At 42.9% G+C, this 25,289-nt stretch overlaps 1 protein-coding gene across 3 annotated transcripts in view; it reads left to right on the forward strand.

Moving 5' to 3' along the window:
* The first annotated feature begins 28 nt into the window (after positions 1–28).
* LOC121571918 (DNA topoisomerase 2-beta-like) overlaps positions 29–25,289 on the forward strand; it is a 35,030-nt gene continuing 9,769 nt past the window's right edge. For 2 of the 3 annotated variants that reach the window (XM_041883713.2, XM_045222054.1), the window contains exons 1-17: positions 29–1,568; positions 8,390–8,620; positions 9,352–9,442; positions 10,521–10,584; positions 16,431–16,576; positions 16,859–16,956; positions 18,998–19,210; positions 19,457–19,630; positions 21,414–21,515; positions 21,659–21,796; positions 22,029–22,167; positions 22,399–22,556; positions 22,865–22,990; positions 23,290–23,400; positions 23,720–23,825; positions 24,067–24,176; positions 24,501–24,593. In XM_041883713.2, coding sequence (XP_041739647.2) covers positions 1,527–1,568; positions 8,390–8,620; positions 9,352–9,442; positions 10,521–10,584; positions 16,431–16,576; positions 16,859–16,956; positions 18,998–19,210; positions 19,457–19,630; positions 21,414–21,515; positions 21,659–21,796; positions 22,029–22,167; positions 22,399–22,556; positions 22,865–22,990; positions 23,290–23,400; positions 23,720–23,825; positions 24,067–24,176; positions 24,501–24,593 — 2,142 coding nt within the window. In that variant the 5' untranslated portion in view covers positions 29–1,526. The remainder of the gene's footprint in view (positions 1,569–8,389; positions 8,621–9,351; positions 9,443–10,520; positions 10,585–16,430; positions 16,577–16,858; positions 16,957–18,997; positions 19,211–19,456; positions 19,631–21,413; positions 21,516–21,658; positions 21,797–22,028; positions 22,168–22,398; positions 22,557–22,864; positions 22,991–23,289; positions 23,401–23,719; positions 23,826–24,066; positions 24,177–24,500; positions 24,594–25,289) is intronic. The other variant, XM_045222055.1, reaches the window with a different exon arrangement.

The following is a 25,289-nucleotide window of genomic DNA, read 5'->3' on the forward strand; positions in this document are numbered from 1 at the left end:
AAGATTTAGACAACCAGGTGAGGGGAGTTCCTTACTAATTTGTGACCTTAATTCATCAATCAAGTACAAGGGAGGAGTGAAAACCTGCAGACACTCGGCCCTCCGCGGAATGAGATTGACACGTGCTCAAGATGATCACCTTGAATACACAGACTCTGTGCATAGTCATGTATTGTATATTCATATGCGTCTTGGTGCTTATGAGACAAACGGAGGGGTAGTAGTTTGGTGATGTTGGTTGTGGGTACAGAATGGATGGATGGATGGTCGGTCAGGTAGTTCAATAATCCTTTGGGATCTGTGTGTCTTCAATCAATAATCTTATATTGATTACATATCTTGTAATGATGCTACTTGGATATTTACTGCCAGTAATGTAGCAAGACCCAGCTTCTGTATGACACAAAAGCCTCTGTTATCTAGACTGTCTCTGCCCAATGAGGAGTAACTTACTTGACTTAATCCTCTTGGACCCCTTGCAAGCATATGGTGTCCAACATGGCTTTCCACCTCAAAGGGGATGATGGATCAATATGGCCTGGCTGCAACCCCCTGCATAACAAGGTTCAGGCTCCTGGACACAGAATAGGAATATATGACTTGTGAGCCTAAAGTCCATCTGATATGGATTTTCCACTTGTCTTTTGAAGAAGGCAATACAATGTATGTGTAATTGTTGTATGTAATGTTGAATGGACACCAGAAAGCCATGTAACTATTGATAGGTTTTTATGCATGTATCCACTTATGGTTATGGATATACTGGTATTCTATATGTATTTATGGTGAATGCATGATGAAGACCTGTGTTCAAATATTTTAACTACAATTACCTTGCAGAAATCCAGATATTAAAGGAGTTAATGTGTCCTTGCTCAAATATGTCAATTGTGCAATCGGTATAATAAAGTACTATTTGTGGTTTTACGCAGACTGGACTACAGTAAGAAAAAGTAATGCGGTCGGTGTGTTTGTTCTACCACCTACTGGTTACAAATTGCAAGTACATCGTGGGGCATGTCTTTCTTTCATTGGCTGAAGTACCGGCGCCTCGAAAAGCGAGCACCGGATTGGTGGTTTCCGCTGTGGGGGATTGTCGCCGTGCGGATGGTGGAGCCGGACGGAGGCAGGCGGCGGTGTTATTATTTGTGAATGAACATTTTGGTATTGATTTACAGCCGTATTTTAACTCCAATTTATTTTGTACTACATAAAATGTTGTGAAACTATTTAACGTTTGGATTTTGTACAGTAATTTCTACACCTCGGCAAGTAGCACGCAAGCTTTGTTGAAGATTTCAGGCCTAGTTCTAACCACCGCTTGTCGATTTTAACAATAGCCGCGATACACTCCCCCATCTTGAACTATTTTGACAGACATTTTTAACTTGTACTGACACAGAAAATAACGCAATGGGGTCCGTTAACCGAAATAATTATTGAGTTTATGGACTATATTGTATGCAGGACTTTTCAGTATTTTATCTGCTAGTAGCATCACTTACATTTAGGGAAACAAAAGGAAGATGTCAAACGGCGCAGCAGGAAGTGGGGGTCTGACTTGGGTGGTAAGTTACTATTTTGTTATAATGTTGCATTACTGGAAAGGTTTGCTTTATCGCTTCAGCTAGCGTTGATCATTTTGCCAGGATGCACGAGAGAAATTCCCCAGTTTGTCAAGAGCTGGATATTTTAAAATGGCCAGAGATGATGCTAACTAGCCAGCAGCTAATACATTCCTTTAAACTAGCATGCACCTATTCAAGATGGGCCATCATTTGGGATATTAATTTAGCTACGATTTCCCTGCACATACAATCACAGATTAGTCCACCAACGTTAGATACATTGTTTTCTTTTATCATGTAATTCGGCAACATTGCTTTCCTGTAAGACACCGGTTAATGAGCCACTTGGCCAATGGCATTGCCCCAAGAAGTTCTTTGTTGCAATGCACGTCAAGTGGGATTGATAGTCAGTTTGCATATTTTACATGCACGCCGTTTGAATATAGAATCTTGAATGTGTCTCAAATACCGTTATTCGTAGGTTGCCTAATCTATAAAAAAAAATGTATGCGACATATGTATTTGCAAGACATTTGGCCAGCTAGCTATAGCAGCGGCCAGCCCGTAGATACAGCAGCACAATTTGGGACCTGTGTAAAGCTAGCCACATAAGGATTATCCACAATAGTGGAATTTGCGGTTCTCCTTCTAAATAAAAGTCCCCCATTTGAAAGTGATTCAAACGGATACAAATAGTGTAATCGTGACATATTTGGACTAGGTAATACTAAACAAAAGACAATTTAGTTAATTTGACAAAAATCAGTTGAAAGCGAACTGCGGATGTATTAGACTTTAGAATTGCATCGGGGGCATATGTGGCTTGCGAAAGTATTCACCCCCCTTGGCATTTTTCCTATTTTGTTGCCTTACCACCTGGAATTTAAATTGATTTTTGGGGGGTTTGTATCATTTGATTTACACAGCATGCCTACCACTTTGAAGATGAAAAATATGTTTTATTGTGAAACAAACAAGAAATAAGACAAAAAACAGAACTTGAGCGTGCATTTCTATTCACCCCCCCTCCAAAGGCAATACTTTGTAGAGGCTCCGTTTGCAGCAATTACAGCTGCAAGTGTCTTGGGGTATGTCTCTATAAGCTTGGCACATCTAGCCACTGGGATTTTTGCCCATTCTTCAAGGCAAAACTGCTACAGCTCCTTCAAGTTGGATGGGTTCCGCTGGTGTAAAGTCATACTACAGATTCTCAATTGGATTGAGGTCTGGGCTTTGACTAAGCCATTCCAAGACATTTAAATGTTTCCCCTTAAACCACTCGTGTTGCTTTAGCAGTATGCTTAGGGTCATTGTCCTGCTGGAAGGTGAACCTCTGTCCCAGTCTCAAATCTCTGGAAGACTGAAACAGATTTCCCTCAAGAATTTCCCTGTATTTAGCGCCATCCATCATTTTCTATTGTGTTTTTGACTGTACATTTTGTTTATCCCATATGTAACTCTGTTGTTTTTATCGCACTGCTTTGCTTTATCCTGGCCAGGTTGCAGTTGTAAATGAGAACTTGTTCTCAACTGGCTTACCTGGTTAAATAAAGGTGAAAAAAAATAAAAATCCTTAATTTCTGACCAGTTTCCCTGTCCCTGCCGATGAAAAACATCCCCACAGTTGATGCTGCCACCACCATGCTTCACTGTGGGGATGTTGTTCTCGGGGTGATGAGAGGTTTTGGGTTTGCGCCAGACATAGCATTTTCCTTGATGGCCAAAAAGCTCAATTTTAGTCTCATCTGACCAGAGTACCTTCTTCCACATGTTTGGGGAGTCTCCCACATGCAAACACCAAACGTGTTTGCTTATTTTTTTACATATGCACGCACCACTTTTCCGTTATTAATTTTTTTGAATTTTTTGAAACTCCAAATAAAAATCAATTTAAATTACAGGTTGTAATGCAACAAAATAGGAAAACCGCCAAGGGGGTTGAATACTTTTGCAATACACTGTATGTACTGTAGAGCCTAACCTATGGATGTTGCACGCATCAAATGGGGTATCAGCCTACTTGCTCAGTGATACTCACAGAACACAACTGCGTAGAGTTCACTCAAATATTAGCTTCTTAGCTCTAGTCATATTGCAGGACTTTGATTGTGGGAAATCAGCTTTCCAGTCAGTCTATTGTGTGTATTAGACATTCATGTTGCACTGTACAGCATAACCTAGGGATGTTGCACCCATGGAATGGGGTATCGGCCTTCTCAGTGACACTCACAGAACACAACTGTGTAGAGTTTACACAAATATTAGGTCTCTGTTAATTTTTAAAATGTAATTATGCATATCGGGTCGGGTGGGAAAGCCACGGATCCATTTCAGAACTGTCCAACCGTTTAATTGAATGTTGCATTACGTTTTATGGGCCTGAATGCAGCCCTGGTGACAACATTAAAATAAGAATGTCCCTCCAAAAATGAGCCTAACAACATATTGGTCCATAATATCAGGCTGGTGTGTTATTTAGCAATAAGCAATTATCACCTGTAGCCAACTGATGCAGCATAGTGGCTATAACTAAATAGGCTGAAGCATGGGGTTGCCCATCTGTATTTGTGCTAATCATTAGCTAGATCAGTGCTTCCCAAACTATTTCAGTCATGGCCCCCTTTCATCATGTTGTAAGATCCTATGTTTTAAATAATGAGGAAAGGTTGCTGCTGCTGGTCAGAGTCTGTGAGACAGGCAGGCTGCCTCTGACTGGGGAGAGAGACAGACTTGCTTGAGCCTACTGCCTGAGGTTCAGAGAAACAGCCCTTCTGTAATTATGTAGTTTACTAGAAACCAATTGTTTCAAAGTTTATAATACTACCAAAGTTGCCTTTGAACTCACAAAATTGAGCCCAATTTAACCGTGACCAATAATAACTTGTTTTTTAGGCCCGTCACTTTGCAATAGAAACCTTCTCCATATTATGCTTATGAATTTACCATGTTAAATATGATTGTACTTCTTTATTTGTTACAAGTTAGCTCAGAGAATTAAGTGTTTTGTTAAGAAGAGAACGGAGAGAAAGAGAGGTGCTATTGTGCAACTTTTTTCCCTTCACAAACCACAGCCTCTGACGACCGGGCCAAACCAAGCATAATTGGCGGTGGGGGGGGATCCAATCATAATATGAGGAATTGAGTAGTACTGTGTAGTTTAAAGCCACAGAAGGCCAGTAACTAAGGTGGGAAAATAATTTCCAATTCATCAAGATCATCATGGTTTATTATTGGGGAGGGTCAAATTGACCTGTTTCTAATATTGTGGGGTCATAGGTTAGGCTGTACAGGAACAGGAAGTACTAGTGATGCGCTCAATACGGAACTGGTCCAATGAAGTGGACGCTAAGCTACAGGGCTGTTTTGCTAGCATAGATTGGAATATGTTCTGGGATTCATCCGATGGCATTGAGGAGTTTACCACATCAGTCTCCGGCTTCATTAATAAGTGCATCGACAACGTTGTCCCCACAGTGACCGTACGTACATACCCTATCCAAAATCCATGGATTAAAGGCAACCTCGGCACTGATTTCAAGGAGCAGCACACAAATCCAGAAGCTTATACAAAATCCCGCTACGGCTTCTGACGCTCGTTGAATGTGGCAATGCTTGCAAACTTTCACGGATTACAAAGGGAAACCCAGCTGTGAGCTGCTAGTGGCGCAAGCCTACCAGATGAGCTAAATTCCTTCTATGCTTGCTTTGAGGCGAAGCAACACTGAACCATGCATGAGAGCACCAGCTGTTTCGGACGACTGTGTGATGGCCGCAGGGACAGACGGATTACCAGGACGCCTACTCAGAGCATGCGCTGACCAGCTGGCAAGTGTCTTCACTGACATTTTCAACCTCTCCCTGACCCAGTCTGTAATACCCATATGTTTCAAACAGACCACCATAGTCCCCATGCCCAAGAACACCAAGGTAACCTGTCTAAATGACTAACGCCCTGTAGCACTCACATCTGTAGCCATGAAATGCTTTGAAAGGCTGGTCATGGCTCACATCAACACCATCATCCCAGACACCCTGGACCCACTTCAATTCACATACCGCCCCAACAGATCCACAGATGACGCAATCTCTATTGCACTCCACACTGCCCTTTCCTATCTGGACAAAATGAACACCTACGTGAGAATGCTGTTCATTGACTACAGCTCAGCGTTCAACACCATAGTGCCCTCCAAGCTCATCACTAAACTAAAGACCCTGGGATTAAACGCCTCCCTCTGCAATTGGATACTGGACTTTCTGACGGGCCGCCCCCAGGTGGTGAGGGTAGGCAAAAACACATCCGCCACGCTGACCCTCAACACGGGGGCGTGCTTAGCCCCCTCCTGTACTCCCTGTTCACCCACAACTGTGTGGCAGCACACCATCATTAAGGTTGCTGACGACACGACGGTGGTAGGCCTGATATACGACGACAATGAGACAGCCTATAGGGAGGAGGTCGGAGACCTGGCAGTGTGGTGCTAGGACAACAACCTCTCCCTCAACGTCAGCAAGACAAAGGAGCTGATCGTGGACTACAGGAAACGGAGGGCCGAGCACGCCCCCATTCCCATCGACGGGGCTGTAGTGGAGACGGTCGAAAGCTTCAAGTTCCTCGGTGTCCACATCACTAAGGACCTATCATGGTCCAAACACACCAACATAGTCGTGAAGCGGGCACGACAATGCCTCTTCCCTTTCAGAAGGCTGAAAAGATTTAGCATGGGCCCTCAGATCCTCAGAAAGTTCTACAGCTGCACCATTGAGAGCATCTTGACTGACTGCATCACCGATTGGTATGGCAACTGCTTGGCATCCGACCGCAAGGCGCTACAGAGGGAAGTGCGTATGGCCCAGTATATCACTGGAGCAGAGTTCCCTGTCATCCAGGACCTCTATACCAGGTGGTGTCAGAGGAAGGCCCTAAAAATTGTCAGACTCCAGCCACCCAAGTCACAGTCTGTTCTTTCTGCTACCGCACGGCAAGCGGTACCAGAGCACCGTCTTTGACGAAAAGGCTCCTGAACAGCTTCTATCCCAAAGCCATAAGACTGCTGAACAGTTAGTTCATCAACTGGCTACCCGGACTTTCTGCTTTTCACCCCTACCTACAAAGTACTTCTATCAATCACCTAACCAAAACTACATGTACATATTACTTCAATCACCCCAACTACCTCGTACCCCAGTACACTGACTTGGTACCGGTACTCCTTGTATATTGCCTGTATATAGACTTGTTATTTATATTTTATTGTTACAATTTAAATTTTTATTTATTTGCTAATTTTCTTGCTTTTTAACTGCGTTGTTGGGAAAGGGCTCGTAAGTAAGCATTTCACGATAAAGTCTTCACTTGTTGTATTTGGCGCATGTGACAAATTGTATTTTATTTTGTGCAGTGCATATAAGTATGCCCCCCCAATGCAATTCTAAAGTGTAATTACATTTTAGTCATTTAGCAGACGCTCTTATCCAGAGCGACTTACAGTTAGTGAGTGCATACATTTTTTTCTCATACTTTTTCATAATTCATCCACACGATTTCAATAGATTTTATTTTTGTCAAATTAACTAATTATTGTCTTTTGTTGAATTTAGAACAACATTTGACCACTTTCAATGGGGGACTTTTATTTTGAAGGTGAAGCGCAAATTCCACAATCATGGTGAATCCTTATTGTGGCTAGTTTCACACAGGTCAATTTGCGTGCCACTGTCAGCAGATAGACAATAGAGCAGCTGTCTGTCAGGTAGATGCAGGCAGGGATGCGATAACGACATTATGCAGGATTCTTTCAGTGTGTTTGAGCAACCAAGATTAGGTTCTTAGCAGACCTAATATATATAATAATCTCAAGATTACTTTTTTGTACATATCTTATTAAAGCAAATATCCCAGAGTGGTGGACTGTCATGAGCTAAATGGCTGCTTTGGCTTGATCATCATGATTATGACTTGCTGTGTAAACCGTAGACCATATGGAGTGAACTGTTTTTGAGTCCCCTGTTTGTTACTAATAGGCTGATGAGCATTGTGAGGGTCTGTTGCTCAGATACCTCCCCATAGAGAAATGTAAACGGGTCTCAAGGGCCACAGGTGACAGGGACTGCATTATACTCAACCACTGTTTTTGTTATTGCAGAGTAGATGATTTGCTCAGTTTATATAAGCCTATTGCATGCTCAAAGCCTCTGGATCAATTGTATACATACATTGCCACACCAATACCGTTTAGATTTCCCCAAGCTTGCAACATTTACATTTTTATTTGATAAAGTTTGCTCCTCAGGCTCAGCCACTTTTTTGCTTCTCCTTGGGTGCACATTAACCAATGGTGTCTACTGTGGGCGTGTGTGCCGGGCAACTAGCCTAACCAAATAAACCTTCCAAGTTCCAACCAACCCACTAATCAACCAAACAACCAAAGCGTAAAGGAGCTGAAAAATTGGAGGCTACACTGGACTAGTAGGACTTAGACCAGGGGTGTAAAACTCAATGGAGGGCTGAGTGTCTGCGGGTTTTTGTTTTTTCTTTCTGTTAAGACCTAGACAACCAGGTGAGGGGAGTTCCTTACTAATTAGTGACCTTAATTCATCAATCATGTACAAGGGTGGAGCGAAAACCTGCAGACACTCGGCCCTCCGTGGAATGAGTTTGACACGTGACTTAGACGGACTATCCAAACTATCGAAGTCAAACAAAATGGCGACTGCTGTGCCTTAGTTCTGATAATCAGCTGCCAGTGCCTGCAGACACAGAGTTCAATTTATCTCTAGTGTAATTTTTAACTAAGTTGTGCACATGTGTCTAATACCAGACCCTCTTTGATAAGAAGAATGCTGCCAAAAAGAGGGAGGAGGAGGCAGCGGCGGCTGCGGCTGCGAACGGCAGGGGCGATGGGGGCAAGCCCGAGGGAGGAGGTGGAGGAGCCAAGAAGAAGGGAGGAGAGAAGATGTCAGTGGAGAGGGTGTACCAGAAGAAGACCCAGCTGGAGCACATCCTGCTGAGGCCAGACACCTACATCGGCTCTGTGGAACCTGTCACCCAGGTGAGTTAGGTTCATCATGACTGTAGACGGCTAGGTTGTGTTCAGGAGGGTGCAACAGTAAACGAAATTGTGATTATAATTTTTTTCACTCTTGTTTTGTGCCTACTGAACTTGACTCATATTTTACACCAGTGGTCCCCACCTCCCCCCCAAAAAAGTTTCAATGTTTTTTTAAGGAATTCAGTTCGACTTTAAACTTAAAATGTTTTTGTCATTGCATAGCTTAGAGAGCTACTTATAACTTGTTAGGAATGTCCAGATAGACTAGCCCATGTCAGCGAACGTTTTTTTATGTAGGTTTTTTTTGCCCATAGATATTGTTGTAATTTTTTAGTTTCTCAAATATCACATGAATACACATTAGATATGGCAAAATGTGTAGAATTGCAAGTAAATTAGCTCTAAAACTGCTGAATGTTCTTTGCACCCCATGACAAAATGTCTAGTATTGCAGGGAGTAAGTTTTAAACCTGCAAAATTCTCTCCACCGACAAGAGGGGTGTGAACAGTTTGTGTCATGAACAGTGCTTGTGCCCATAGAAATAGACGTTCCACTTGCTGGAAGGGGGGTCCCGAGTGGAAAAGTTTGGGAACCCCTGTTCTACACAACGTTAGTCACAACAACATCCAGTTCTGTAGCTAGATCTAACAGAGAAATCTGGTGTTGCTCTTTGTTGTTGATGCGTAGTCAAATATTATGAATGGTTGATCAATAAACGTATCTATTTCAGCAAATGTGGGTTTTCGATGAAGACCTTGGGATGAATCTACGAGAAATCACCTACGTCCCTGGATTATACAAAATCTTTGATGAAATTCTTGGTAAGTCTATCAGGGTCTTTTAAAGCAGGACACACACAGGTAACAAGGTTGTCATTATGAACGAGCCATAGCCCTCAGCTCAGTGTTGTTAGGCTATATGTTATTACTCAGTTATTATATCAGGCCCAGTTATTACTGTGATGGCCTCTGATGGACATTCCCTCAAGAAGTAGCAGGTAGCCTAATAGTTAGCCGAAAGGTCGCTGGATCGAGTCCCCGAGCAGACTAGGTGAGAAATCACCTTGAGCAAGGCACTTAACCCTAATTTCTCCTGTAAGTCTCTCTGGAAAAGAGCGGCTGCTAATTGACTAAAATGTAAATGTAAGAGAACATAAAGATTTCAATTGTTTGAGGTAGATTCTATTTTAGGCAGACTTTTCTATGTCAGTTGACCAGTTGCAGTAGAATCCAGCGCTAGTCTCGCTTATGTGGTTGGCTGACTGGCACATTAACATGGTGTACAACCAATTATTGTACCGGAAAATGTTAGGGTTCTGCATTGATGAAAAGATGAATACCCCTGTCCTGTAACAGTATGTTTATACCAGGCACTACCTTGAGCGATCAAACTACTGGAAATCGGTAATATGCAATGAAAGGAGACATGAGAAGACATTGAGTTTTTTGCTCCACACACTGTGTTCATTTAGCTGTTTTATAGTGGTGAAAAGGTCATGACAGCAGTCTGTCCTCACTGCTCAAATATTCACTAGTTCCTACCACATCTATGTAATTACTTACTAGACATAACTCAAACAGGGTCAGTCACACATAACGTCACATTATAACTGAAGCAAAGGCTTGAAATGAATCAAGCCAACCAAACCGTATAACACACAGGAGACTTGACTGAGGCAATTCGACTTTTCAATATGTTTTCTGGATGAGAGACTTGCTGAAAGGATGTGGTTTTGGATTTTATAGGCCAGGCAACATTTAGGCTATTAATTCTCAAGTGTGTCTAAAGCTCTTGATGAAAATGCCAGTACCAGGTATCTTCTCCATAGATTCTATCAACACAATCGAATCCCTGCAGTCTACTACTTCTCATTTGAACATGTTTTTCTCTACTCCACAGTCAACGCGGCCGACAACAAACAGCGAGATAAGAACATGTCGACCATAAAGATCTCCATTGATCCGTAAGTACACATGCTTAGTAAGCAGTTGTCAATCATTAGTGAAGTCCAAAAACCATACAGTGCATGCTGCTTAGGTAGGCACAGCAGTTTCTCTCTGTTGCAGTTAGTTGTCATGCATCCGTCATTATCATAAGTCCTGTTTAACAGTCCTGTTTTGTGACGGCAAAGCCCTCTGCTCGCCTTGAGGTTGTGTGTAGGAATCAAATCATTTGAGCATAGCAGCACCACCCCAAAAAATTGCGCAGTGCATGCTGCCTAGGTAGGTGCATCGGCTTCCCTTCATTGGAAAACAATGGCTCGCCCAATGCCATTTTTGAAAGCTCTTTAATAAAATAGTTGGTCAGTTTGGAATATTTTTACTCTGTACAGGCTTCCTTCTTTTCACTCTGTCAATTAGGAGATTAGTATTGTGGAGTAACTACAATGTTGTTGATCCATCTTCAGTTTTCACCTAGCACAGCCATTAAACTCTGTAACTGTTTTAGTGACTGGGTGTATTGATACACCATCCAAAGTGTAATAACTGCACCATGCTCAAAGGGATATTCGATGTCTGCTTTTCTTTTAACCCATCTACCAATAGGTGCCCTTCTTTGCGAGGGCATTGAAAAACCTCCCTGGTCTTTGTGGTTGAATCTGTTTGAAAATCACTGCTCGACTGAGGGACCTTATAGATAATTGTATGTGTGGGGTACAAAGATGAGGTAGTCATAAAAAAATAATGTTAAACACTATTATTGCACACAGAGTGAATCCATTCAATTTATTATGTGACTTGTTAAGCACATTTTTACTCCTAAACTAATTTAGGCTTGCCATAATAAAGGGGTTGAATACATTTCAGCCTTTCATTAATTTGTAAGATTTTCAAAAAACATTATTCCACTTTGACATTATGGGGTATTGTGTGTAGGCCAGTGACCCAAAAATCTAAATTTAATACATTTAAAATTCAGGCTGTAATACAGCAACATGTGGAAGAAGTCAAGGTGTGTGAATCCTTTCTGAAGGCACTGTATCAAGGCATGAGGATCTTTCTGTGGGTGGATGTCTTTGAAAAATGTGGAGTATCCATTTTGTTGAAGTGATCTGACCACTGTGATGTGTGTGTTTAAAGTCCGCGTTGTGCATGGTTCAGCGGAGTATTTAGCCGTACATTGATGGTGGAGGGACTTAGGGAGAACAGAGTGAAGACGTGGAGGAGAGAGAAGTGCAAGAGGAGAAAGAGATGAGAGGGGAGCGGTGGAGAGGAAGAGAGGAGAGGTAAGATAGGAGAGGAGTTGGAAGAGAGAAAAGAGGACCATGGAGAGGAGAGAGACAGGGAGGTACTGTAGAGGATGATAGATCTTTGGGCAGAGAGAGACAGGGAGGTACTGTAGAGGCTGATAGATCTCTGGGTAGAGAGAGACAGGGAGGTACTGTAGAGGCTGATAGAGCTCTGGGTAGAGAGAGACAGGGAGGTACTGTAGAGGATGATAGATCTCTGGGTAGAGAGAGACAGGGAGGTACTGTAGAGGATGATATATCTCTGGGTAGAGAGAGACAGGGAGGTACTGTAGAGGATGATAGAGCTCTGGGTAGAGAGAGACAGGGAGGTACTGTAGAGGATGATAGATCTCTGGGTAGAGAGAGACAGGGAGGTACTGTAGAGGCTGAGATCTCTGGGTAGAGAGAGACAGGGAGGTACTGTAGAGGCTGATAGATCTCTGGGTAGAGAGAGACAGGGAGGTACTGTAGAGGATGATAGATCTCTGGGTAGAGAGAGACAGGGAGGTACTGTAGAGGCTGATAGATCTCTGGGTAGAGAGAGACAGGGAGGTACTGTAGAGGCTGATAGATCTCTGGGTAGAGAGAGACAGGGAGGTACTGTAGAGGCTGATAGATCTCTGGGTAGAGAGAGACAGGGAGGTACTGTAGAGGATGATAGATCTCTGGGTAGAGAGCGACAGGGAGGTACTGTAGAGGCTGATAGATCTGGGTAGAGAGAGACAGGGAGGTACTGTAGAGGCTGAGATCTCTGGGTAGAGAGAGACAGGGAGGTACTGTAGAGGCTGAGATCTCTGGGTAGAGAGAGACAGGGAGGTACTGTAGAGGATGATAGATCTCTGGGTAGAGAGAGACAGGGAGGTACTGTAGAGGCTGATAGATCTGGGTAGGTGTTAAGGAACAGTGGGTTCTGGAATTCAGGGAGCTCATTTAACATGCTGTTCACCTACGGCACGGCATCCACAGCAATCTGCCGAACGCACGCACGCATTCCTCTGGCGCTTCTCTCCGTACGCACGCACGCACGCACACACACACACACACACACACACACACACACACACACACACACACACACACACACACACACAGTCTTCTCCCTGTGTGGCCTGTCTGCACGTCTCTCTCTCTCTAAAAGGCCCTGTCATATCTCTCCTCTTATGCACTCTGGACATGCATTGGTAGTCCCAAACTCGCTAACGATCATCAGGTCGCTAATGGCCTGGTACTCAGGGCTCTATTGTCCCTCTGAGTGGAAAACATGATCATAGTGGATGTTGTAAAGGTGTCCGCATGCTTCCCAGCCAAAACAGTTCTGAAGAGTTTGTGCATATATTATGACGTTTTTGTTAATTTAGGACTTCGGTAAGGGTTTTGTCAGTTCGGGCACAAATTTTTTCTTGAGGCAAGTCTATGCCGCTTCGTCGGTGATTGGTCAACAGTAAGGTTTCTTTAGTAAAGTTCTTCTTGTCATTCAATGAGAGACTACTTGTTTTCATGCACATTGTTTGGTGCAGTATTTCTAAATAAAACATCTTAGTTAGATGTAAAATTGCGCGACTAAGATCTCTTTGACAAACACGTCAAAATTAATGACAGATTTCTTGCGTTATCTTAGATTAATTCTGACTTTTGAGGAAGTGTATACTGCTATGGCATCTCAAAATGGACAAACAGTACTATTTCTGCTTTTTTTCTCCTTTTTCAAGCGAATGTCTGTTAAGGGAGTATGCGAGCACACTCGTTCGCCTAGCTGACTTCGGCTAGCCGCCAGCCGAACTGAAGCATGCTGACACCTTCACACAACGAAATGGACAGCACTTTCTAAGGTGATGATTAATTCAAAACAGCCATATGCATATTAGAGCTTATTCAAAACAGCGCCCCTGTACTGTACTATAGACCTATACCGAAAAAATAAAAACAATATTTTAAATAATTGTGCCGTTATACAATACATAGCCTACTGCATATTATGCACGGCTGATTTAAGGCTGACACATTACCTTTTAGCTACAGAATATCTCATCACCGTGCATTTCCATCTCCTCCCCTCGCTCCTTCATTCCTTTCTCGAATGCGCAGAGAGAGGGGTTGTCAACACTTTAATGAAATATGTTTCGTTGTGAAAACATGTTACTATTGATGTTCCCGAACAGATTTCACTTGGTTTCCCAAATTAAGCACTGGGTAGCTACAGGAACCTGGTTGGAGAGCCCATGGCATACAGAGTTTGGGCAGAGCCCATGGCATACAGAGTTTGGGCAGATAATCACCTGTCGCTCAGCAGCCTCCTCAAACGGTGGTTGATGTGTGGAGTGAAATAACCGGAGTAGACTACGCGGCATGAGTGAAAAACAAACCAGCAGGAAGTGGCCTCCATTCACTATTCGAGTGCATATGGATAACTCTAAATCTAGTGTATAAGGCCTGTTTCAAATGATCACTTTTACGCTCAACCTAGCCACTTCATATGTTCACTCACTCCAGAATGGGAAAAATATCCTTTCTATTTTATTCAGCTATGTTCAATCATATTCTTCTTACTATAAAATCATATAATATAAAATAATTGCATGGGACCAGTGGATGATCCTCAGATGAGGAAGGGGAGGACCATCCTCAGTGAATTTCATAAAAATAAAGAAACATTAAAAAATGTTATCCTTTTTAGATAAAACTATACTAAATATATTCATATTAATTTTTTTTAACACACTGTTTTGCAATGAATGTCTACAGTAGACTAAGTAGCACTCTGCATGGTAGCACCATGGTGTAGCCAGAGGAAAGCTAACTTCTGTTCTCCTTTGGGTACATTGACTTCAATACAAACCTAGGAGGCTCATGATTCTCACCCCCTTCCATAAACTTACACAGTAATTATGACAACTTCTGGAGGACGTCCTCCAACCTATCAGAGCTCTTGCAGCATGAACTGACATGTTGTCCACCCAATCATAGGATCAGAGAATGGATCTAGTACTGAAAGCATAAGCTACAGCTAGCTAGCACTGCAGTGCATAAAATGTGGTGAGTAGTTGACTCAAAGAGAGAGAAAGACAGTAGTTGAACAGTTTTGAACAAATTAATTTCTTCCTAAATTAATAGCGAGAGAGCTATATTTCGTAGAATATCTTTTTTCACTTCTCTTACTTAGCTAGAGTCTAATGCAGCTAGCTAGTTTAGCCTACTCAAACACCCGGCTCAAACAGAGAGGGATGCTATGTTAGCTAGCTGGCAATGGCTGTCCAACACTGGAACTCTTCCAAGTCAAGGTAAGCTTTTGGTTTTATTAATTTTTTGCCACATGGGCCTGCCGGTGTAACTGCTAAACTGCTTGCTGCTGACTGTACACTATACTGCATTGTAGCGGGTTTACTAACACGTTAGTTCTAGTAGCTATGTTGACTATGACGCGTGACAACGATGTAGGCTGTGTGTAGCGGTTAGCGGTCATGATATGAAGGTTTGGCGCCTGGTCACAGACAGCTGATGTGTTGTGCACTGAAGTCCACAAGCCAAGGGAAAAGGTGAGAGGAGGAGAGCGTGTAGTTAGATGCGAGAATAAATTATACAACGAGCTGTTTGTATGTGGCTGCTATGAAAGTGAACTGTGTTCGAGTGTGATCAGGGGTTTATTCATTGTGGCAATTCTGTTGAAATTTTTTTTTCTTAAATGGAATGGAACTGGGATAAACATACCTAAATTTGTCCAATAGAAACTCTTGTTTGCAACTGTTGGACTAATGATTACGCCTTAGATCAGCTAGATGCAGGCAAGAGTGTGCAAGGCGGTATTGAATGTGTCATTGTCTGTCACCTTGATTACTCAAATTCTCTCAACCTGTGCACCTACGTTGTAAACTTTCATTCGTAGGCTAGGTTGTAGCAACCTCATGATGGGTACAGGGAAAATGACAGTATCATGTAGTAGCCTAAACCTATGGATGATACATTGAGCAGGTTCAATGGAATATGAATGACAGTCATCCAATATGCTGTAATAGAAATAAGGCCATGCTCAGAAAGAAACGATCATCCTCCCTCATCTTAAACGGCACCGACCGCCACTGCACGGGACTGTTAAATGAACAAGCCTACAGCCTATGTCATGGCGCATAGTCAGATAACAGACAGTAGGCCAACTCATATTCTGTTCTTCTGAAATACGTTTTCTTCATATCATAATGTTCCTTAGACCTGCCTAAAAATAAGGGATTTATTGTAATGGTGTATATTAAACTGATTTATTAGACTGTAGATGTTTTAAAAAATGTAGATGTTCCAAGGGTGTGCATCAGTGGCTTGTATGCATGGAGGCCTGGAGATGCTTACCATTTATGTTAATTAACGGTCAATTACCGTGAGACCGGCAGTCTTTTGCATGACAATAACCGGCTGACAAAATTTTATGACCGCCACAATCTAAAGGTTAGTACATCTAAATGGAAATACGTAATGGTTATTCAAGTTGGGTCATGATGTTTCTGTCTGTCCTGTGAAGTTCTTCTGCATGCATTGTTTATCCCTCCTTAATATTCCTACGTTCATCATCCCCATCTCCTCTCTTCCCTCAGTGAGTCCAACACCATAAACATCTGGAACAATGGTAAAGGCATCCCCGTGGTGGAACACAAAGATGAGAAGATGTACGTTCCTGCTCTCATTTTCGGACACCTCCTCACCTCCAGTAACTACGACGACGAGCAGAAGAAAGTCACAGGTGACAAAATCACTCTGAAAACGAGAATCTAATTAATGTATTATTTATTTATTTATTGTCCATTTGTGGAACACCATTTCATATGGATTCCATACAGCTTCAGACAGAACTTCTAACCTAAACCATTTTTACTGTCTGCTTTTATATGATCTTAACTGAATAGTTTTGTAGTGCCCCTTGCAGTGCTTAGTAACACAACACTGGAATGAGTGAATGACTATAGCTCTTCAAGGACAATCTCTCCATAGATGAAAGCATGTCTCTCTTCTGTTTTCCTCCTAGGTGGAAGGAACGGGTACGGTGCTAAACTCTGCAATATTTTCAGCACAAAGTTCACAGTGGAAACCGCCTGCAAAGAGTACAAACACAGCTTCAAACAGGTACAGACGACGAGAAAGCACAGTGTGATTTGACATCTGTTGAAAAGAACATTCATCAAACAGCTGAACTCCATTTGATGTTTTGTAGGAGTACAGTATGTGACTTGAAAACATATAAGGGGGCGAGTATGAGTTGATTTGCACTGTCGGGTGTGGTCACACAGGATTTTTACGTTGATTATTGTAGGATTCTGCATAGTTTTGGGGGATTTAGGTTATTTCTGTTGTCTTTGTTTACAGTGAGGGAAAAAAGTATTTGATCCCCTGCTGATTTTGTACGTTTGCCCACTGACAAAGAAATGATCAGTCTATAATTTTAATGGTAGGTTTATTTGAACAGTGAGAGACAGAATAACAACAAAAAAATCCAGAAAAACGCATGTCAAAAATGTTATAAATTGATTTGCATTTTAATGAGGGAAATAAGTATTTTACCTCCTCTCAATCAGAAAGATTTCTGGCTCCCAGGTGTCTTTTACACAGGTAACGAGCTGAGATTAGGAGCACACTCTTAAAGGGAGTGCTCCTAATCTCAGTTTGTTACCTGTATAAAAGACACCTGTCCACAGAAGCAATCAATCAATCAGATTCCAAACTCTCCACCATGGCCAAGACCATAGAGCTCTCCAAGGATGTCAGGGACAAGATTGTAGACCTACACAAGGCTGGAATGGGCTACAAGACCATCGCCAAGCAGCTTGGTGAGAAGGTGACAACAGTTGGTGCGATTATTCGCAAATGGAAGAAACACAAAATAAATGTCAATCTCCCTCGGCCTGGGGCTCCATGCAAGATCTCACCTTGTGGAGTTGCAATGACGGTGAGGAATCAGCCCAGAACTACACAGGAGGATCTTGTCAATGATCTCAAGGCAGCTGGGACCATAGTCACCAAGAAAACAATTGGTAACACACTACGCCGCGAAGGACTGAAATCCTGCAGCGCCCGCAAGGTCCCCCTGCTCAAGAAAGCACATATACAGTGCCGTCTGAAGTTTGCCAATGAACATCTGAATGATTCAGAGGAGAACTGGGTGAAAGTGTTGTGGTCAGATGAGACCAAAATCGAGCTCTTTGGCATCAACTCAACTCGCCGTGTTTGGAGGAGGAGGAATGCTGCCTATGACCCCAAGAACACCATCCACACCGTCAAACATGGAAGTGGAAACATTATGCTTTGGGGGTGTTTTTCTGCTAAGGGGACAGGACAACTTCACCGCATCAAATGGACGATGGACGGGGCCATGTACCGTCAAATCTTGGGTGAGAACCTCCTTCCCTCAGCCAGGGCATTGAAAATGGGTCGTGGATGGGTATTCCAGCATGACAATGACCCAAAACACACGGCCAAGGCAACAAAGGAGTGGCTCAAGAAGAAGCACATTAAGGTCCTGGAGTGGCCTAGCCAGTCTCCAGACCTTAATCCCATAGAAAATCTGTGGAGGGAGCTGAAGGTTCGAGTTGCCAAACGTCAGCCTCGAAACCTTAATGACTTGGAGAAGACCTGCGAAGAGGAGTGGAACAAAATCCCTCCTGAGATGTGTGCAAACCTGGTGGCCAACTACAAGAAACGTCTGACCTCTGTGATTGCCAACAAGGGTTTTGCCACCAAGTACTAAGTCATGTTTTGCAGAGGGGTCAAATACTTATTTCCCTCATTAAAATGCAAATCATTTATAACATTTTTGACATGCGTTTTTCTGGATTGTTTTGTTGTTATTCTGTCTCTCACTGTTCAAATAAACCTACCATTAAAATTATAGACTGATCATGTCTTTGTCAGTGGGCAAACGTACAAAATCAGCAGGGGATCAAATACTTTTTTCCCTCACTGTATGTGGTTTGTCCTACAATTGTCACTTTCAATGAAATGACTCACCAGAGTTTGTTCAATCAGTTTCACAAGGCTTTTTATTAACTTGTATCTCTTTTGATGGAATTTCACCATACAACCTCATGATTAATTCTAGTTTCCTTAGCATGTGAAGAAGTAGTGAATTTCATTACAATCTCTGTCCCTCTCTTTCTCTCTCCCTCCCTAGACCTGGCAGAACAACATGGGGAAGACGAGCGACCCCAAGATCAAGTTCTTTGACGGGGACGACTTCACGTGTGTGACCTTCCAGCCGGACCTGTCCAAGTTCAAGATGGAGAAGCTAGACAAGGACATCGTGGCTCTGCTCACCAAGAGGGCCTACGACATCGCTGGCTCCTGCAAGGGCGTCAAAGTCATGCTCAACGGGAAGAAACTCCCTGTAAGTCTCCCCCACCCCATGTAACCGCACATAGTAAGATGGGCTGGCCCATATACACAGACAACATGCTGTACATAAGGTGCCAAGTCTTGGAAGACCCTGGGCAAAAAGTTTTGGACTTTAAATAAAACAGCTCATTTCACTACACCTGTTTCAATACAATGTAATTTGCTAATAACCTTTACAGAACCGGTGCCACTATCCAGACCCGGTTTAGGCTCCTCTCACCTGTCCTTGTCGTCTCAGGTGACAGGGTTCCGCAGCTATGTGGACCTGTACGTGAAGGATAAGCTGGACGAGGTGGGCGTGGCCCTAAAGGTGGTCAACGAGTCCGTCAACGAGCGCTGGGAAGTGTGTCTTACCATGAGTGAGAAGGGATTCCAACAGATCAGCTTCGTCAACAGTATCGCCACCACCAAGGTAACATCCCCTCAGGGAATGATGTTGTTAAGTCAGTCTGTTATACACTGCATTCAGAAAGTATTTACACCACTTGATTTTTCCACATTTTGTTACGTTACAGCCTTATTCTAAAATCTACACACAATACCCCATAATGACAGAGCAAAAACAGATTTATTCCAAAAACAATTGCGTTTCGTACAAATAAAAAACTGAAATATTACATTTACATAAGTGTTCAGACCCTTTACTCAGTACTTTGGCAGCGATTACAGCATTGAGTCTTCTTGGGTATGACGCTACAAGCTTGGCACACCTGTATTTGGGGAGTTTATCCCATTCTTCTCTGCAGATCCTCTCAAGCTTTGTCAGGTTGGATGGGGAGCGTCGCTGCACAACTATTTTCAGGTCTCTCCAGAGATATTAGATTGGGGTAAAGTCCAGGCTCTGGCTGGGCCACTCAAGGACATTCAGAGACTTGTCCCGAAGCCACTCCTGCGTTTTCTTGGCTGTGTGCTTAGGGTCTCATTGTCCTGTTGGAAGGTGAATCTTTGCCCCAGTCTGAGGTCCTGAGTGCTCTGGAGCAGGTTTTCATCAAGGATCTCTCTGTACTTTGCTCCGTTCATCTTTCCCTTGATCCTGACTAGTCTCCCAGTCCCTGTCACTGAAAAACATCCCCACAGCATGATGCTGCCACCACCATGCTTCACCGTAGGGACGGGGCCAGGTTTCCTCCAGACGTGACTTTTGCCTATCAGGCCAAAGAGTTCAATCTTGGTTTCATCAGACCAGAGAATCTTGTTTCTCATGGTTTGAGAGTCTTTAGGTGCCTTTTGGCAAATGCCAAGCAGGCTGTCATGTGCCTTTTACTGAGGAATGGCTTCCGTCTGGCCACTCTACCATAAAGGCCTGATTGTTGGAGTGCTGCAGAGATGGTTGTCCTTCTGGAAGGTTCTCCCATCTCCACAGAGGAACTCTGGACCTGTGTCAGAGTGACCATCGGGTTCTTGGTCACCTCCCTGACCAAGGCCCTTCTCCCCCGATTGCTCAGTTTGGCTGGGCGGCCAGCTCTAGGAAGAGTCTTGGTGGTTCCATTTAAGAATGATGGAGGCCACTGTGTTCTTGGGGACCTTCAATGCTGCAGACATTTGTTGTACCTTTCTCCAGATCTGTGCCTCAACACAATCCTGTCTCGGAGCTCTACGGACAATTCCTTTGACCTCATGGCTTGGCACCGTCAACTGGGGACCTTTATATAGACAGGTGTGTGCCTTTCCAAATCATGTCCAATCAATTGAATTTACCACAGGTGGACTCTAATCAATTTGGAGAAACATCTCAAGGATGATCAATGGAAACAGGATGCACCTGAGCTCAATTTCGAGTCTCATAGCAAAGGGTCTGAATACTTATGTAAATAAGGTATTTTTTAAATTTATTTTTTATACATTTGCCAAAATTTCTAAAAACCTGTTTTCGCTTTGTCATTATGGGGTATTGTGTATAGATTAATGAGGATATTTGCAAAAATATATATTTTAGAATAAGACTAACACAAAGTCAAGGGGTCTGAATACTTTACGAATGCACTGTATTACCAGAAATATACCCTTTGATTTGGAAAACTATGACTTGACCAATCTAGGAATAATGGACAGAAATGAAGTGCTATTTGCATGTGTAAATATACTGAGATGAGTGTGCATTTTGATGGTATTCACATCTTGGAGTATGACTTGAATCACTTTCAACCACATCAGATATGTTTTATGTACTACACTGCTTGTTTTGTGCCATTCAGGGTGGCAGACACATTGATTACGTGGTGGACCAGATCGTAGCCAAGCTGATAGAAGTGGTGAAGAAGAAGAACAAAGCTGGTGTCTCAGTCAAACCCTTCCAGGTTAGTTATTACTATCTTATTACTGTGTTATTACTATGTTACTACAAAAGTGTTAGTAGTAATTACATTCTTACTACACTGGAATAGGAGCAACCTAATGTAAAGTTTGGTCAATCTTAATGCTTTGTTTTCCTCTACATCAGGTGAAGAACCACATCTGGGTGTTTGTGAATGCGTTGATCGAGAACCCGACCTTTGACTCCCAGACCAAGGAGAACATGACTCTCCAGACCAAGAGCTTTGGTTCTAAGTGCCCTCTGTCTGAGAAGTTTATCAGAGCGGTAAATTACTTTTCTTCACCACAATGAGATATCACTACCTCCTACATGTATACATCCTATGTTGGGCATTTATTCTCCACATACACTGCTTCCTCACAGAGAAAGTCAAGTTATTTAGATTGAATTGAAATAATATGATCACTAAAATCTGTTCCATGTCCTCTTGTGTTCTCGGTTCACCTGGAGTATTAAACAATGATATATCATGTTCAATTCTTTATTTTGTCTGCAGGCGACTAACTGTGGCATCGTGGAGAGTATCCTGAACTGGGTTAAGTTCAAGGCCCAGACACAACTCAACAAGAAGTGTTCTTCAGTGAAGCACAGCAAGATTAAAGGCATCCCCAAGCTGGATGACGCCAACGATGCCGGTAAGGCAACCACAACTACTCTGCGCTGTGTGTATAAGCCCTACTGTGTTCGTAATCTACTTATCCACCAAGAGGGCCTATTTTACCAAATGTTTATATTGAAACTAGTTGAATATATTTAATTGGGCTGGGGGAACAGAGCTAGGCGGTTGGGCCCCACCCCACTTATAATTTTGTTGGGGAAACACGAGATTGTTTAAACACACACTGAACCTCCGTCTTCACCCCTAGGTGGTAAACACTCTTCAGAATGCACTCTGATCCTGACTGAGGGAGACTCAGCCAAGTCCCTGGCCGTCTCCGGCCTCGGCGTCATCGGGCGAGATCGCTATGGTGTCTTCCCACTAAGAGGAAAGATCCTGAATGTACGAGAGGCCACACACAAACAGGTGAGTGACTAGAGAGCCGTTCGGTTGTTCTGGGAGAGTGTATGGGTGATTGCAATCTAAATGATTCAAGTAGCTATCGGGCGTACACCACAATAATAAATGATCTTGTAAACAGATGAATACAAAAGGGATTTACATCAATTATTTCCCAAATGTGGCGCAAGAACCATTCAGATCAACTGAAAATGTAAATTGAGATCAACTGAAGCCAAACTCTTTTAGGTAGTGTCCACCAGAGCTAGGGTGGCCCACCCTGCCTATATTATGGTAGGGGAAACACTGACACATAAATTTCTCTTTCCCTCCAGATCATGGAGAACGCAGAGATCAACAACATCATCAAGATCGTGGGTCTGCAGTACAAGAAGAGCTACGAGGACCCAGAGTCTCTGAGATCCCTACGCTACGGCAAGATCATGATCATGACCGATCAGGTTCTAACACTTAATCAATCCCATCAACGACTGACGTCTACGATTGACCGATGTCTTGTAATTATCATAGTCAATAATTGTAGTAACAATACATACATTTTGCATGCTCAAAGCCTTGTTTTGTTGAACTTACACTCTCTTAAGGTTGATCTGCAATGGCACGCTATTCCCTATATAGTATGGTGTAGCGCACCAAAGGTAGTGCGCTACATATGGAATAGGGTATGATTTTGGACATACCCTTGGGTCATAACAATCCATACTAATAGTGTGTGTTTGGGTTGATTATCTGCTGACAGGATCAAGATGGCTCCCATATCAAGGGTTTGCTCATCAACTTCTTCCATCACAACTGGCCATCCCTGCTCAAACACACCTTCCTGGAGGAGTTCATCACGCCCATCGTTAAGGTAAGACTCACACAGGTAATAGCAGGGGTTCTGGACTATTACACACATTCTATACAGATTCAAAGTAAGATTTATACATTGGTATAGCCGGTGCCAATTTTCTCCCTACCACTTCCCCTTGGCTCGAACTCTTCAGTGTTTGCAAATCTACACTGACCGAAACCTCCATCATAGGACAAGGACTACATGATAGTCTTGACTGCTGATGTCAGCTTATGGCAACTAACTTTAAACTGTTATAACACAAACAACGTTTAGATTGGCATGACTTAAATTTAGCAAACATGGTTGTAATTCTGCTTTTAACTCTTTCCTGCAGGTGAACAAGAATAAGCAGGAGTTTGCTTTCTACAGCATTCCAGAGTTTGACGAATGGAAGAAACAGACGGTCAACTTTAAAACCTGGCATATAAAGTACTACAAAGGTATGTTCATCATGTGGATATTCCTCCAAACTAACCATTATTGTTAGAAGGTATTCTGTTTCACACTACTGAGGCAATTCGGGCCAAGCCTTACTGTGCTGGCCTGAATATACGTCCACCATAGTTACTGGAGCATGCTGGAAAGGACAATGTGGAAAATATATATCTGAGCCTGTTAGCATAATTTGGGTTGGCACGGTAATGTGAAAAGGGTTTGAGTGTTTGTTTGTTTGTGTTCCAGGTTTGGGTACCAGCACAAGCAAGGAGGCCAAGGAGTACTTTGCAGACATGGAGAAACACCGGATCATGTTCAGATACGCCGGGACAGAGGACGATGCTGCCATCACACTGGTGGGTTTAACACGGATACCACGCTCTCTCCTTTTCCCTGTCATGGTCTTTGAACACTGTTTCAGTAAATGTACAGAAAAAATGGCTAGAAAAGTTAGAAAATCTATTCTGAAATGGCTCAAATATTTTTGAAAATCTATTCATCAAGCTAGTTTTGCTGTCGCACAAACGTGATTAGCGCTTTCTTCCAACCTTCTATCAACTCACAACTTTGTTATTTGTCTGTGTTCTGCTTATGAAATCCTTGCCAAATGGAGAGAGGACTGACAGTGATTTCATTTGACTGACACTAACAGTGATCTATCCTTTGCTGTCGGTCTCTAGGCGTTCAGTAAGAAGAAGACTGACGACAGGAAGGAGTGGCTCACCAACTTCATGGAGGACAGGAGACAGAGGAGGATGCACGGCCTGCCAGAGGTGGGTGGGACTGACTGTGTGACCGACTGGGTTCAAACCCGGGTTTCCTGTATGTCAAAAGAAAGATTCACCCATTTGTTTATGTTATATCGTATTTGTGCATCTCTAAGCGATGTTCTATCGATTCCCAGGGTCATTTCTTGTTTTCATATGTATCTGAGTTATTCACCATTCAAGCAGGCAGAAATACAGCCAGTATAACAAGTTTTGCATACCTCCTATAGCGTAAATCTTCAGGTCTCTGCAACGGTTACTCAGCACTCAAGTGTGCTTCACTGAAACATCTAGGTTCCATCTGCAATGTGAGAGACGGTCCAGATCATTCACATCAGTGCAGATGAAGGAAAGGAGAGGAGGGGAAGCAACAGACTATTGAGATGCGCCCTGTGAGAGACATTTAGATATTGGAGTTTGATTAAAGGAAGAGGATGTAGACTGTTTAGATCTTTCTGTTTTCATACAGGCATCTCTCCACCATGGGAGTTACTTGGACCATGATTTATCACAGCTTGTTTAGAGTCTTCTAGCTGGCTCAGATTCACAAACATCTGATGATTTCTGTGTTCCCCAGATATCCTAAGCATTGAAATGGAAATATCCCGAAAATTCTCTCTTTACTGTTTATCATTGATGTAAAGTAGCAGCTGCTTTCCCCATGTGAATCCCATCAGAGCCAGGTCTAACACTGGTGACATA

This window comes from Coregonus clupeaformis, chromosome 8 (assembly GCF_020615455.1).
Source record: "Coregonus clupeaformis isolate EN_2021a chromosome 8, ASM2061545v1, whole genome shotgun sequence".
Lineage (NCBI taxonomy): Eukaryota > Metazoa > Chordata > Actinopteri > Salmoniformes > Salmonidae > Coregonus > Coregonus clupeaformis.